The sequence below is a fragment of the Epinephelus fuscoguttatus genome, linkage group LG11 (genome assembly GCF_011397635.1).
Source record: "Epinephelus fuscoguttatus linkage group LG11, E.fuscoguttatus.final_Chr_v1".
Lineage (NCBI taxonomy): Eukaryota > Metazoa > Chordata > Actinopteri > Perciformes > Serranidae > Epinephelus > Epinephelus fuscoguttatus.
Window position 1 is genome coordinate 9,491,409 of NC_064762.1, and position 12,813 is coordinate 9,504,221.

General features: G+C 42.5%; 1 protein-coding gene across 1 annotated transcript; it reads right to left on the bottom strand.

The window, feature by feature from the left end:
- Positions 1-7,907, bottom strand: hey2 (hes-related family bHLH transcription factor with YRPW motif 2). Its single transcript, XM_049590180.1, has 5 exons — positions 7,032-7,907; positions 4,570-4,648; positions 4,384-4,467; positions 2,267-2,348; positions 1-1,188 (listed from the first exon to the last, which is right to left on the bottom strand). The coding sequence occupies exons 1-5, from the start codon at positions 7,115-7,117 to the stop codon at positions 476-478; spliced, it is 1,044 nt and encodes a 347-aa protein (XP_049446137.1). The 5' UTR covers positions 7,118-7,907; the 3' UTR covers positions 1-475.
- Positions 7,908-12,813: the final 4,906 nt, after the last annotated feature.

Sequence of the window (12,813 nt, forward strand, 5' to 3'; positions counted from 1 at the left end):
CAGATTAACCACAGTGTTGTAGAAATGTAAAGTTTCAACATATCCTCTGTGTAATAGCTAACAAACAAATGTTATCTGTCATTTGCAGAAACAAACAATGCCAACATTTATTCTGGGAACTGGGGTCTCTGAGGATTTAATGTTCTTCAAAAGTAGCTTGGTTAGGTTTTACATTCATGGCAACATTTCAAAGGCAAGTGTCACTTTCTTTTACATCTCATACAGGAACAAAACATCAGCTGAACTTTTAAAACATGTTAAAACAGCTCAGAAAATCTGAGCAGAACGAAGAAAGGCAGCAAGTTTAAAAAAGTTTCAGAACTGGTCACTGTGAAATTAGCAGATGTAAAAAAAGTCAAAACACCTCACAGGTTAACAAGTTAACACTTAAAACCAGACGGTTTATAAATTCACTTTCCAGACTGTTAAACTGTCAGAAGTTAGTCAGCAGCAGCATCACCAGCCAGTTAAAGAGTCAGAACGCTCCGACCTCAGTTCCCCACGGTCTGTAGGGTTTACTGCTGCTGCTGTGAGGAGTCTGGGAGGAAGAGGAGGAGGAAGAGGAGATGGGAGGACTGGTGGTGGCAGCAGTGGAGGTGAAGGAGGAGGGAGGAAGGATGGGGAAACCTCCGTGGAGGGTGATGGGAAACGACGCTGAGAGGGAAAGGAGGGAAGCGGAGAGAGGAGTGGGGGTGCAAGGGAGCACGAGGGATGATGACGAAGAGGAGGAGGAGGAAGGAGAGGAGGAGGAGTCTGCGTGGGAGGCGAAGGAGGCAGCCACACCGTGTTGTGACAACTCCGCCAGCCTCTGGGGGGCTCCACCTCCTCCAGAATCTGGAGAAACAACCAGCCTGCTCAGTCCGTATGGCGTGGCAGTGGCAGCGGCCGGCAGAGGTCGAAATGCTGCCGCAGTGGCGACTGCAGCGGCTGCAGCGGCCCAGTGATGGGGGTGGAAGGGGGGAGGTAAAGGGTGAGGCTGGTGGTGGTGGTGATGCGGCGAGGTCATGGTGAAGGCAGCAGCGTCACGCTGTGAGACACAGGTGGTGAGGTGGGAGAGGAGGCGGGATCGCAGAGGGTCGCCGGAGTCCAGGCCCTCTACGGTGCTGAGGTAGCGGGAAACCTCCGTCACACACTCCCTGAAACCAAGAGACAGGAAGTCCAGGGCCAGAGCGTGGGCATCAAAATAACCTGCAGACAGAGAAAGAAGGAGAGAGAGGTCAAACACTGTGCGTCAGATCAATAGTGAGTGCTTTTCAATGTGCTAACGTGTCTCCTTGTCTCCTTCCCTCAAGTATTTTCCTCGCTTGTTAGCTCCTCCCAGTGTGAGGATGTGAGGAAGAGAGGGATGGAGGAGCCGAGGCTGACAAATGAGAATTCCTTGGTTCCACTTATGGCTCATTTATTCTCCCTTCACGTATGGAAATAGATACATCGGTTTCAAACGTTGTAAACATCACTGCCCTTGTACTTAATGATGGCATAGATACAGCCAATAGATGGCACTAGAAGGCGGAGCTTCAACAAGGGTCGTGGAATGATTTACATTCACACATCTCGACCTCAACAAGATGGCCACACAGTCGTGAATCGCAATGATCCACAGCAGGAACAGGACAGCACCTCACATTGCCACTGTCATACCACTCCTTATTCACCGTAAAGCACACTCCTCCTCTCCCTCTCTCCCAGAGTCCTCTGCTCTGTCGGATCTGAAACATTTGCTTAATATTTTGAATTTATTTATCCATGCACGCTGCTGGTGGTAAACCCAAACAAACATTGCAGAGAGAAGGCCTGTGAACGCAGCCAACACCGACCTCCCCCATCTCCCCCACCCCTGCTGGCTTTATGAAAGCATGCAGCGCTGCTCAGGGTCAAGTGGTGCTTTTATCCCTGCGGCGCTTTCCCATGGACTCACCACCTCCCTCTGTCACACACACACACACACACACTCAGCATGTTGATTGGACGTTGTTGGTGGGCATGCCCTTTTTCTTCACTGGTTTCCTGTGTTTCTTTTCTTTGTACCTCTTCAGGTGTGCACCCTGAAGTGGTTGGACACACCTGTGATCGAATCATCCATTAAGGACGTGGTGGATTAATAACAAAAGTAGTGAGTGGTTGGGGCCGGTGGGCCAGTGTTGTGCTGTGTGTTAAACTGCAGACTGGAGAGAGTCGAGTTGTTGTGCACCGGATTTGGTGATCTTTACCCCCGTCTGTAGGGAGGGTGGGAAACCTTTAGTTTAGTTGTAAATATCGTGGTTACCTTTCCCTGCAGTGGCCTGCAGCACCTTCAGATGGTCCACGGTCATCTGCAGAATCTCTGCCTTCTCCAGTTTAGCTGAACCCTGAGGAAACAAATGAACTGTTAAAGCAGGAACCAGGTTCAGCAGCTTTAATCATGACAGTTACACCTGAGATTGCACTGGTTTTCAGTCCAATCATACAGCAGCTGGATTCACTGGTTCACACACCACTGACTGTACAGTTCCCCAAAATGATATTCCAAAACTAGAATTACTGCCAGTTGTAGGCCTCTGTGCACCAGTCCAGTGTCTCTGACAGTTTCCATCCATGTCTGTGAAAACATGGATGCTTCCATGGCCATAACCAGCTACAAGGTCACTGAGGTCTGGACCTCGGTAAAAATTTCAAAGAGAAAAAAATAGAGGAAGCCCCAAACAGCATGGTAAACATATTAACACACCGGACAGCTTTTATTTTGAAATGACAAGCAGGAAATTAGCTGATGTATTGGCAGAATGCGGAAAACTTGAATTCAGTTGACAGGAAGATGACAATACTGCTAGCTGACAGACGAGGTGAGTGAATGACAGTTTTTTTTATTATTATTTTAATGACGACCAAGCAGCCCACTGTAAGTTAAAGGGGCAATAAGTGGAAATTCATCATTTCTAGATTGAAGGAATTAAGAAATCGCTATGTGAAGAACTAGAGGTGTAATTTCATCTGGAGTACAGCATGACGTCACACACCCTCTCTCTGTGTTGATCTCCAGCCCCTTGTTTACAAGCCGGTCCAGCTGCGCGTTCATGTACGTTCATGTGAATCGCCTCCTCCTCCTCCTCTCGGAGCCCTTGGCCCTCCCTCCCTATAAAAAGCTACAGCCAGTGAGCAATGGCAGCGCGTATTTTCGAAGTGAAATGGCGGAGAGTGAAACGAAACGTTCACCTGAAGACGACCAGTATCCGACATTACCTCTAAAGAAACAACGGTCGTTGGCGAAGAAGTTGTGGGATATAGAAAGGGACAGAACCCGGATTAACACTGGCACAATACAATACTATTACAATCGTAGCATGGGTTAATGTTTGGAGCTTGAGTTATTAGCGGCTCGGTCCCAGCAATGGGTCAGTGTTAGGTGAGTAGCCCGGCAGCCCAGCTAACATTTGCAATTAGCATTGTAAAATGTAGCCTGGCGGGCTCGCAGGCTCACTCACAGAGAAGAGTAGGAACGTTAGCTTTAGCTCCCGGTGTTAGCACTAGCCGGGATCCGGCCAGTGGGGGGGTGGGGCTGGAGAGCAGAGGTAGAGGGAGGTGTGGCTCATGACACACTTTGTTTTGGTCTACAGGCAGTGCATAACAGCAAACCTAGCAGTGAAACGATTTCGCTTTTTGCCCCTTTAAAGTTTAAGAAGAAGTGAAGTAGTTGCTAAGTAACGTTAACGTTAGAAGCTTTAGCTGTGACACAATGGGTTGAAAGCTACTGGCCAATCATGCATGATGTGAGCTCATTAAGTCAGCGCCATGCTCCCGAAGGTAACGTTATTTAACGTTATCCAGGTGGCTGTTCCATGAGCCAATAAAGTTACAAGAGACAAAATGACAATTTGACATATGACAAAAAATATTGAACTTATTATGATATTCTAAATGATGGTGATGCACCAGTATGTTGTACACTAGATTTGATTGAGGTGTGTATTTGATATATAATGCACTGGGCAATAAGAGCACCCCTCTGTCTATCTGAACACTACTCAGTTGCTTGAAGCCTTAAACCACATCAAATAATGTTGTTACATTATGCAGCGCTTTATTCACTTATCTGAAGAGGACATGACCTCATGTGTTTGTGTCATCTGCTATTTATTTGTTGTTGTTGCATTACTCTTGCTAGCCTAGAATTTGATAATAATCATATGCAATAATTCAAACCCAAGCATTATAATGTAATGTAATCAATAAGGTCTAATCAACCTCCTTGAGGTTGCCACAAACAGGTGAAAGGAATCATTAATCAGACAGGTGTGCTGATTAAGATGAAGACTTGATCACAGCAGCATTAAAACAGCACTGGTTATATTTGGATCTTGTGAGAACCCAGAGGAACCTCATGTGGCTCTACAGAAACAGACTCACCTGTTTCTCGAACGCTGTGGGGACGAGCCTCCGCAACTCTGACAGACTGTTGTTGATTCTGTCTCTGCGTCTCTTCTCAATAATCTGACAAACACAAGGAAACAATAAAAACCTCAAACTGTCTGTGAACTGTGAACACAACACCAGAGCCAATACTGTGTTTATTAATACAGTCTATATCTTTACCCCTCTGCGCTTTTTCCTCGCCATCACTTGAGTGGTCGTGGTCGGTGATCCACATCTTATAAAGGACGCCTTCATGTGCCTGAAACAAAATTTTTAACTCAATCAATAATGATATTTGACCTAAGTGAGCAGTTTTATCAGAGACTTAAATCCAGAAGAAAAGTGAAGGAAATGTTTCAGTTTTAAAAGTGACATCAGATCAAGAAAAATGATCCTGCTGCTGCAGAAGTGGACGAATGTCTAAAAGCGGAGACATAAAATAAAGAAAATCTACAGCTGTTGGTAGAGAGGACAAACAGTGAGTCTCACAGAATCAGCAGTACTAAAGCTTTTGTCATTTCAGCCGTCACATCCAGATGTTACCAGCAGCTGTAGCAAAGGTGTCACAGTAATATATTACATTTTGAGAGTAACTTGCTCGACACTGTCAGTTGTGAAAGTACACTGAACTTTTCTGTCAGCTAAATAAGACAATACATAACATATAAATGAGGTCTTTTATACAAAATAAAATGCGCATTTCTAAATTCAATTCACTAATTTTAGAAACACTAATGGCAGCACGGAGAGAATTTGGGACTTGGAAAGAAAAGTCCCAAAAGGATAACTTCATTATGGGCTGTTGGTTATTTATGACGGGAGAGGAGGCATGTCAAATCATTTTTAAACACTGGAAAGGGATTTTTTTTTTATTTCTATTTTGGCTTAGGGGAGAGGCAAACACATTTAAATGGCTGTATTCTGCATTTACTTCACCACTGATTTTTAGAGGCAACATGCCCTCCAAACCTATCGGTATGTTTTATTTGAAAATCCTCAAAATTACACCATTTATCACAGCTGAAAAGTGTAAAAACAGAAATTATCATTGGATTTCCAAATTTCCCACAGTTCTTGGTGTGACGAACACTTCTGTGAGAAAATATATCTGAGCTTAGAATAGTGATATTTCATCAAAATCAGTTTGTTCTATATGTTTCATTTCGAATTTGACAAAATAATAAACCGCTTGCATGAACTAACCAGCGTGCACAACAAATGTGGAAACTCTGAGGCTGTTTTCATCTCCAGGATTTTGTCTTCAACTTTTAACTTTCAAACATCAAAGGCTGAATAAATATTAAATATCTAATAAGTCATTCATGGTGGAGGGAGGGCCGTGAATTTTCTGCCAGTCACTCAAGGAGGATCAAGGAAAAATATTTGTAGCTTCAGGGAGTGTCAAAAAAAGACACCCCTCCTCTGATAAGAACAGGCCCTAAATTTATTTATTTATTTACTATTTCTCATTTCATTTCAATAGTGGCATGCAGTGCAGAACATCTGGTGTGTTTCATCTTTTACCTCTAATTAACGATAAACTGTGGTAAACTGCAGGCTACTTTGAAAAGGTAGAACTTTTTACTGTATATTAAATAAATCTGTGGTTTCAGTTTCTATTTAAATTTGTCTCATACTGTCTGATGTGCAGGGCAATGTTGTACCAACATCATGGTAGCTTTTTGCAGCAGATTAAAAATCTTGGCGTAACAATTAAATCATCTCTGTAACTACATAAATTATTATATTTTTTATATGAAATTAAAAATCTTCAGACCATCAGTTAGAATTTAAATATTTTGAAAGCATACTGTTAAACATATTAAGATTACAGGCTGAGCTCTGCAGACTGCTTTCATGCAAAAACTCCACAAGTTCAAGCAAAAACAACACTTAAACAATTTTTCCTGTAAAATTACAGTAAACAGCTGTAGTTTCAAGCATTCTACAGTGATATTACAGTGTCACTGCCATAATTTACAACAGTATATTACCACTGAATTTATTACAGTATTCTACAGTAGAATGTGAGGTTTACAGTGTAACACTGTGGCTAACCTGCCAGTAATATACTGTATTTTTACAGTGTTGCTATTGTAATATAACAGATTTAACTGTAATTGTTACAGTACACTATTTTTACTTCTAATAAAATGAAAAACATGCTGCCATATAATGATACAGCAGCTTACAGTTTATGTTAAATTGTTTTTGGGCCCAAAAAGCATCAATTTAAGCAATTTGTGTAAAAGTCAAATCTTCCCCTTTAATTTATTTTTAATATAATGAATTAAATAATAATAATAATAATGCATTTTTTATATACACCTTTCAAAGAAGTCAATGACACCTTACAAGACACAGTTAAAAAAAACAAGCAGTAATGTATCCATAGATCATAACGTCAAACAATTCAGTAATATACAATATAAAAATAATTAGACAAAAATCACAGTTTTATAAATAAAGTATAGAATCATCACCATAAAGTCACAATGTGTGTGTCACTATTAAATCAGTTTGAAAAGTGTGTTTCAGATGGGATATTCAATTATTCCTATTGTTAGATATAATCATGAGCATCAGAAGCTTTTCATTGTAAAATACGATGAAGACAGAAATACATTTTGCTCCTGACTCACCCTGGATGAATGCTCTCACTGCCCACATCGATGGTCTCCTCCATGTCACTCTCTGCCGAGCTGCTGTCCTCACACGGCCGCTTCATGGTGCACTGACGGCGGGGAGGGCAGTCCGTGTCGAGGAGTGGAGGAGTGGGGGTTTGTTAAAATAGAAAATAAAGTTTCTTTCTCTCTGAATAAAAATGCACCTTCCTTGATTCCTATGATATATTTTTGTTAAATAACATGTAAAGTCCACCTCAGGAGTGAATCAATATGAAATATAGACACTACAGGAATGTTTTAACAGAGGTCCTGCAGTGACATACAAATAATATTTAACACCACAAAGGCACTGTTGAGAGAGAGAGTGATGAATTAAATAATTTTACAGGAACATTACAGGACATTTAAGAGATTAATCGGTTTATTTAATCCAGGAGCTGATGAGGATTCAGGTGAGTTCCCAAACTTTCTCCTCTAGCAGAGCCGTGACATCAGTGATCCCTCCCCAAAAATAAGTCAAACACGACTTGTTACAAAAAGTTTTCCAACATCAGCAAACGAAGGAAATGGTGAACATAATGCAAATCATCCTGTTAAACTGTTTCAGTCTCAGTAAAAGTCCTGATGTTGAGTGTGAAATCTTTTCTCTTCCAGGAGTTGTTTTCCAGCGGTGTGTGGCCAGTAAATAGTCCGGGGCAGGTGGCCCCTGTGTCGGCTGCAGACTGGACTGGTGACCGGTGTGTACTCCTCCTCCTCTCCCTCCTCTGCTGGAGCTTTCCCACGAAGCCTGACACACACACACACACACACACACACACACACACACTGGGACCGCCCACGTGCTCTCAAACACAATTTTGAGATGGCAGGTTTCTGCAGCTCTGCTCCTCCTCTCCTGATAACACCGCCTGTCTGCTTCAGTCAGTGTGTGTGTGTGTGTGTGTGTGTGGGAATGAGGCCACTTCTGACACTCAGTAAATGGTCATCATATAAGTCAACAGGTTTCAGACTGATGCAGTGAAGCTGAACGCATCCAGAGTGCCAACTCGATTTTGTTTTATTCTATGAAGACTGAATTCTTCATTCAATTCAATTCAACATTTGGTCATGGACTTTCCACGTCCACATATGACGTCCAAGGTACCCTGGGTGTGTTGGTTGTTGACGTTCTGGGACACCGTGTCAACTTCAGCCTGTTACATTGTCTGTTTTCAAAGTACACTTCTGTTTTCACAGGAAATGTACAGTTTGCATACAGTCTCTTTCAAAATAAAAGCACTACGTCTGTACAACAACATGAATTGATGTTTTTCTACCTTTACAACACACACATGTGGTTGGATTTAGAAAAAATACAGGGTTTGGCACATGCTTCTATGGGAGGTGAACACTGACCTCCCAGGTGAAAGTTCTCTAAACTCAGTACGTTTACATGCAGCTTGAGAAAATCGAATTATTGGCTTAGTCTGATTGAAACTTGACTTTTAAATGCATGTAAACAGCTTAGTCCGACTGACATTGGACTATCCGTAACTCGACTTAGTCCGACTGGAGTCGGACTTGGCGTTCTGCACATGCACCGCTTTTTCTTTCACGGGCTTTCACCCAGAAGAAGAAGGATATGACATAGCAGCAGTGGAGTAACTCCCGGAAAAACAAACAAACACACACCATGGTGACCAAGAAGCAGAAGATGTGATTCTGGACAGATGAGGAAACTACATTCACGCTCCACCATCTTCATTCATTAGCTATGTTTCCATCCAAAAGTGATTTGAATCATTGGGAAATGCGCATTAAAAGAAATACGAATCCTGTGTGTTTCCATTAAATGTACAGACTTTGGTGAAAACTATGAACTCGCACAGTTTTCCACAGAACCGGAAACAAAACAAGTCTCGCATTCTTCTTCTTCTACGTTTTCTGGCGGTTGGCAACCAGCTTGTAAATGCATTACTGCCTACCCGACCCGGGGTGTGGATGTCACCATGGAGAGAGGTGCGCTACGTCAGACTTGATTCAAACATAACTGTTTCCATCCCCTGTTTTGCAAGTCAAAATTTTTTTCCAATCAACCAAAACCCGGCTAAAGAGAGCGTATTTTAGTTTGTGTGAATCAGGATTTTAATTCAAATTTTGGCGTTTCCATCATAATTTTCTGATGCGATACTTCTAGATGCGCATCTAAACAGGCTGATGGAACCATGGCTAATGTTAGCTTCCTCTATGGGTCAACCGGAACTAGTTCAATACGCACTGTATCAAAAAGGACATAGCGCCGCCTATCAAAGCCGAGTCAGACGTACTTGGTCAGAAATTTGACTTTCTCTTCTGCACATACGCTCTAATCTCTCAAGACAGATTCTGCAATTTACATTGGAAAATCTGTCGGCAGCCCTGTGTGAAAGATGACTACGGGGGGGGGGGGGAGGGGGGGCTTTGAGTTTGAACGATGCTGTGCTTTGGGGAGGGGAAGGGGTGTGGCCGAGACGTGCAGGTGTCCCCATTAAATGTGTACCTACAGAAACAGCAAGCTCCGCGTCCATAGCGACCGCTCCACCCAAAACGCCGTCTCGTCAACGTGAATTTTTTTTTTTTTTTTTCCAGCGGATGTCTTAGTTACAACATGATTGAGCTAACTGGAGTAGTTTCTTGTCGTATCCGACAACGGGAGGCTTTTAACAGATGACGTCCTGATGTTAGCTTTGCTAACTGTCTCTGTCAGCAGCAGCCACTGATGCTTTCTAGACATTGTGATTTCCCATAACTGAATAAATACCACACATAGCAACACAAAACTGCTTTGCTAGCTCAAACATGTTGTAACTAAGATATCTGCTGGAAAAAATATTTTTTTCATGGACTGTTTATTGAGTTATTAACGTTACCTTATTTTTATACAGTCTATGGTTATTACAGACACCGCTAACGGCTAACGTTAACAGCTAATGGTTTGCCCAGCTAATCTACGATAACCATGTTAATTACAAAAGGTGCACACAGAGATAGTAACGTTTGTTCAGTCATTGTGTTTATAGACTTAACAAACATCAGATTAGTCTACACGGTGATATAGTGATGTGAAAAATGTGATATATAGCTAAACTCTGCTGGTTTTCTACCCGAAGTATTTGTAAACAACACGGCGATTCCTTGGGGGCACCGCCAGAAGTGAAGGGCGTGAGCGATCGCCGAGGCCCCTGCACTTCCATTAGTTGAAAAACTCCGGGCTGTGCCTCCAGAGGTAAAGGAACAAAAAAAAAAGTGGGTTTTTCTGGGGGGTTTTTTTTACCGATGGATTTCCAGATTGTGTACGCTCAGACAAGACAAGAAGTCCGACTTGACTGATTAGCCGAGCTATGAGCTTAGCTCGACTACTGCGTGCATGTAAACATACTGATTGTTGTCCTGCTGTGTTTCCACCTGACACCATTAGTGGTGGCTGGTCCAGACTGAAATATCTTAACATCTGTTTGATGGACTAACAAGAAGTTTTGTTCTGACATTCGTGTTCTCCTGAGGAGGATTCTAATTGATCCTCAGATTTTTCTCTTGTGTCACCACGAGGTAAAAATTCCCACATGTCCAACATAGGATTCCTGAAGCCATCGAGTGAAATGAAGTGATGTCAGTTTAGCATGCTACAGTAGCGATGTTCTCACATAACCGCAGTGTGTGTGTGTGTGTGTGTGTGTGTGTGTGTGTGTGTGTGTGTGTTTTGAGTCTGAAGAAACACAGAGACGAAAATAGAGAGTGTGTGAATGTGTATGTGTGTGTGAGACGTTCCCACAGCTCCTGCCTGTGTGCGTTGAAACCCAATCATCGTGTGAGAGAGGTCACACACACGCACACACACACACACACACACACACACACACACACTTTCTTCTGCCAGCTGATAACTTCAGACCTGTCAGCGGCCTCTCATTGGCTGAACTCTTTCTGTCACTAAAATAAATCAGTGTGTCTTAATCTCAGATTGCTGTTACACATCAGCGAGAACATTTGAACATTTTCTGCTGTAAAACTAAAAAAACTGATATGTTTATTTATATTTTCTTAAGTCTTTAATTTGACTTTCTAAATGTATTTTTATTTCTAATAACAAGAACAATCAAAAACAGATGTTTTTTCATGGTGGACGTGTCAAACTCAGCTGTAACAACATTACTAGTTGTTTTTTTGTTTTTTTTTAATTGAATACCACTCGTCAAAAAAAATGCTTGCTGTGTCTTTTTATTGTTGCCGGACAACCACCCCATCATCTCCTTACCTAACCTTCCCATGTAATCAATCTACTCTTTATTTTTTTATTTATTTCATGGTAATTTGTATCTAGTTCCTGACATGTCGAGGCAGAGGGTACTGTCTGTAGCTCTGGTTGAGGGTGAGAGGCTGTCAGCAGATAAACAGAGATCTGTGTGGGTACATGAGACCCTAAAAACAGAGGCTGGATCATGAGGAGTACCACCAGTTGGTCCAGGAGCTTCTCCTCCATGATGGACGTTTCCAGGCATATTTTAGGATGACTCAGGGGTAGTTTGTAAAGTCATGTAGTAAGTACACCGTAAGTGTAAACTTCTTCTTCTTGGAATAATATGACTAATAATTGCTTTTTGGATATTTGTGTTTGTGATGATGAAGTCATGGCAGGTAGCTGGTAAATGGTATGTGTGTATGTGTGTGTGTGTGTGTGTTGGACGTCCTGTGGGAACAAGGGGCTGAGCGGTGTGAGGTCTGAGGCGTCGTAGTGACGGACGGGTGGCGAGCTCCGTCTAACTGAGAATAATACACCACTTCCTCCCATTCTCTCTGAACACACACACACGCGCACACACACACACACACACACACACACACACACACACACACAAACAGCTTCCAGTCATGTTCTCTTGTTCCCAAAGGATTTCCGACTTACTGGTCGGCGCTCTGGCCCAGCGCACCCCGAGATATTACCCTCCTCACACACACACACACACAAAGATCTTCCTTTCTCCACACTCAGTGTTTCCTGCTATAGGATGGCCCTGCTTGTCCTTCATGACCCCTGACACTAATAAACCTGATATCATCAACACACACTCACACACGCATTAACACACTCACACACACACACATTAACACACACTGGGTTTGTGTTGGCAGCAGCTTCTCACCTCCCCGTAACTATAATAAATTATTTTTTGGCCATTTTAAAGACGCAGAAACAAACTGAGTCCACTTTTCATTGATGTGCCTCAGCACAGTTTTGAGTATTCTTCACTTTGGGAATCGTTACTCAGAAACATTTTTTAAGGCACATCGCTGGTGGACTCACCTGGAGACAGATTTGATCCTTTCTCATTGTATCAGAAATATCTGTACAGCTAATAAACCTTCCAATTGACCTATGGCTAAGCCACGCCCCCCTCAACTCACTCGGACAAACCATCAACATTCAGTGACCGGCGCTATGGCAGGTGTCACAGTACACGGCATTTCACAGGAGGCAATTGATGATTTTTGGGGACATAACGATCAGATGTCATTGAGAAGTAACCAAAAGGGCCTAAACTACGCATTGGAGGGATATATTCATCATTTTATTGTTGAGAAGCTCGATGAAAAGCTTAAATTACAAGCCAAAATTTACAGGTCACAGTGTACGCTTGTGAACCGCATCTCGTTGCCGTCACCATCAAAGACAACAAGTTAAAGTGCCACTGAAGTTAAGGTTTTTGGCTCAGAATATGAGAAAAGGATAACGGCCTTTTTACCATCTTTACCAAGAGTGTCTCTCCGTTAGTTTGGTGCT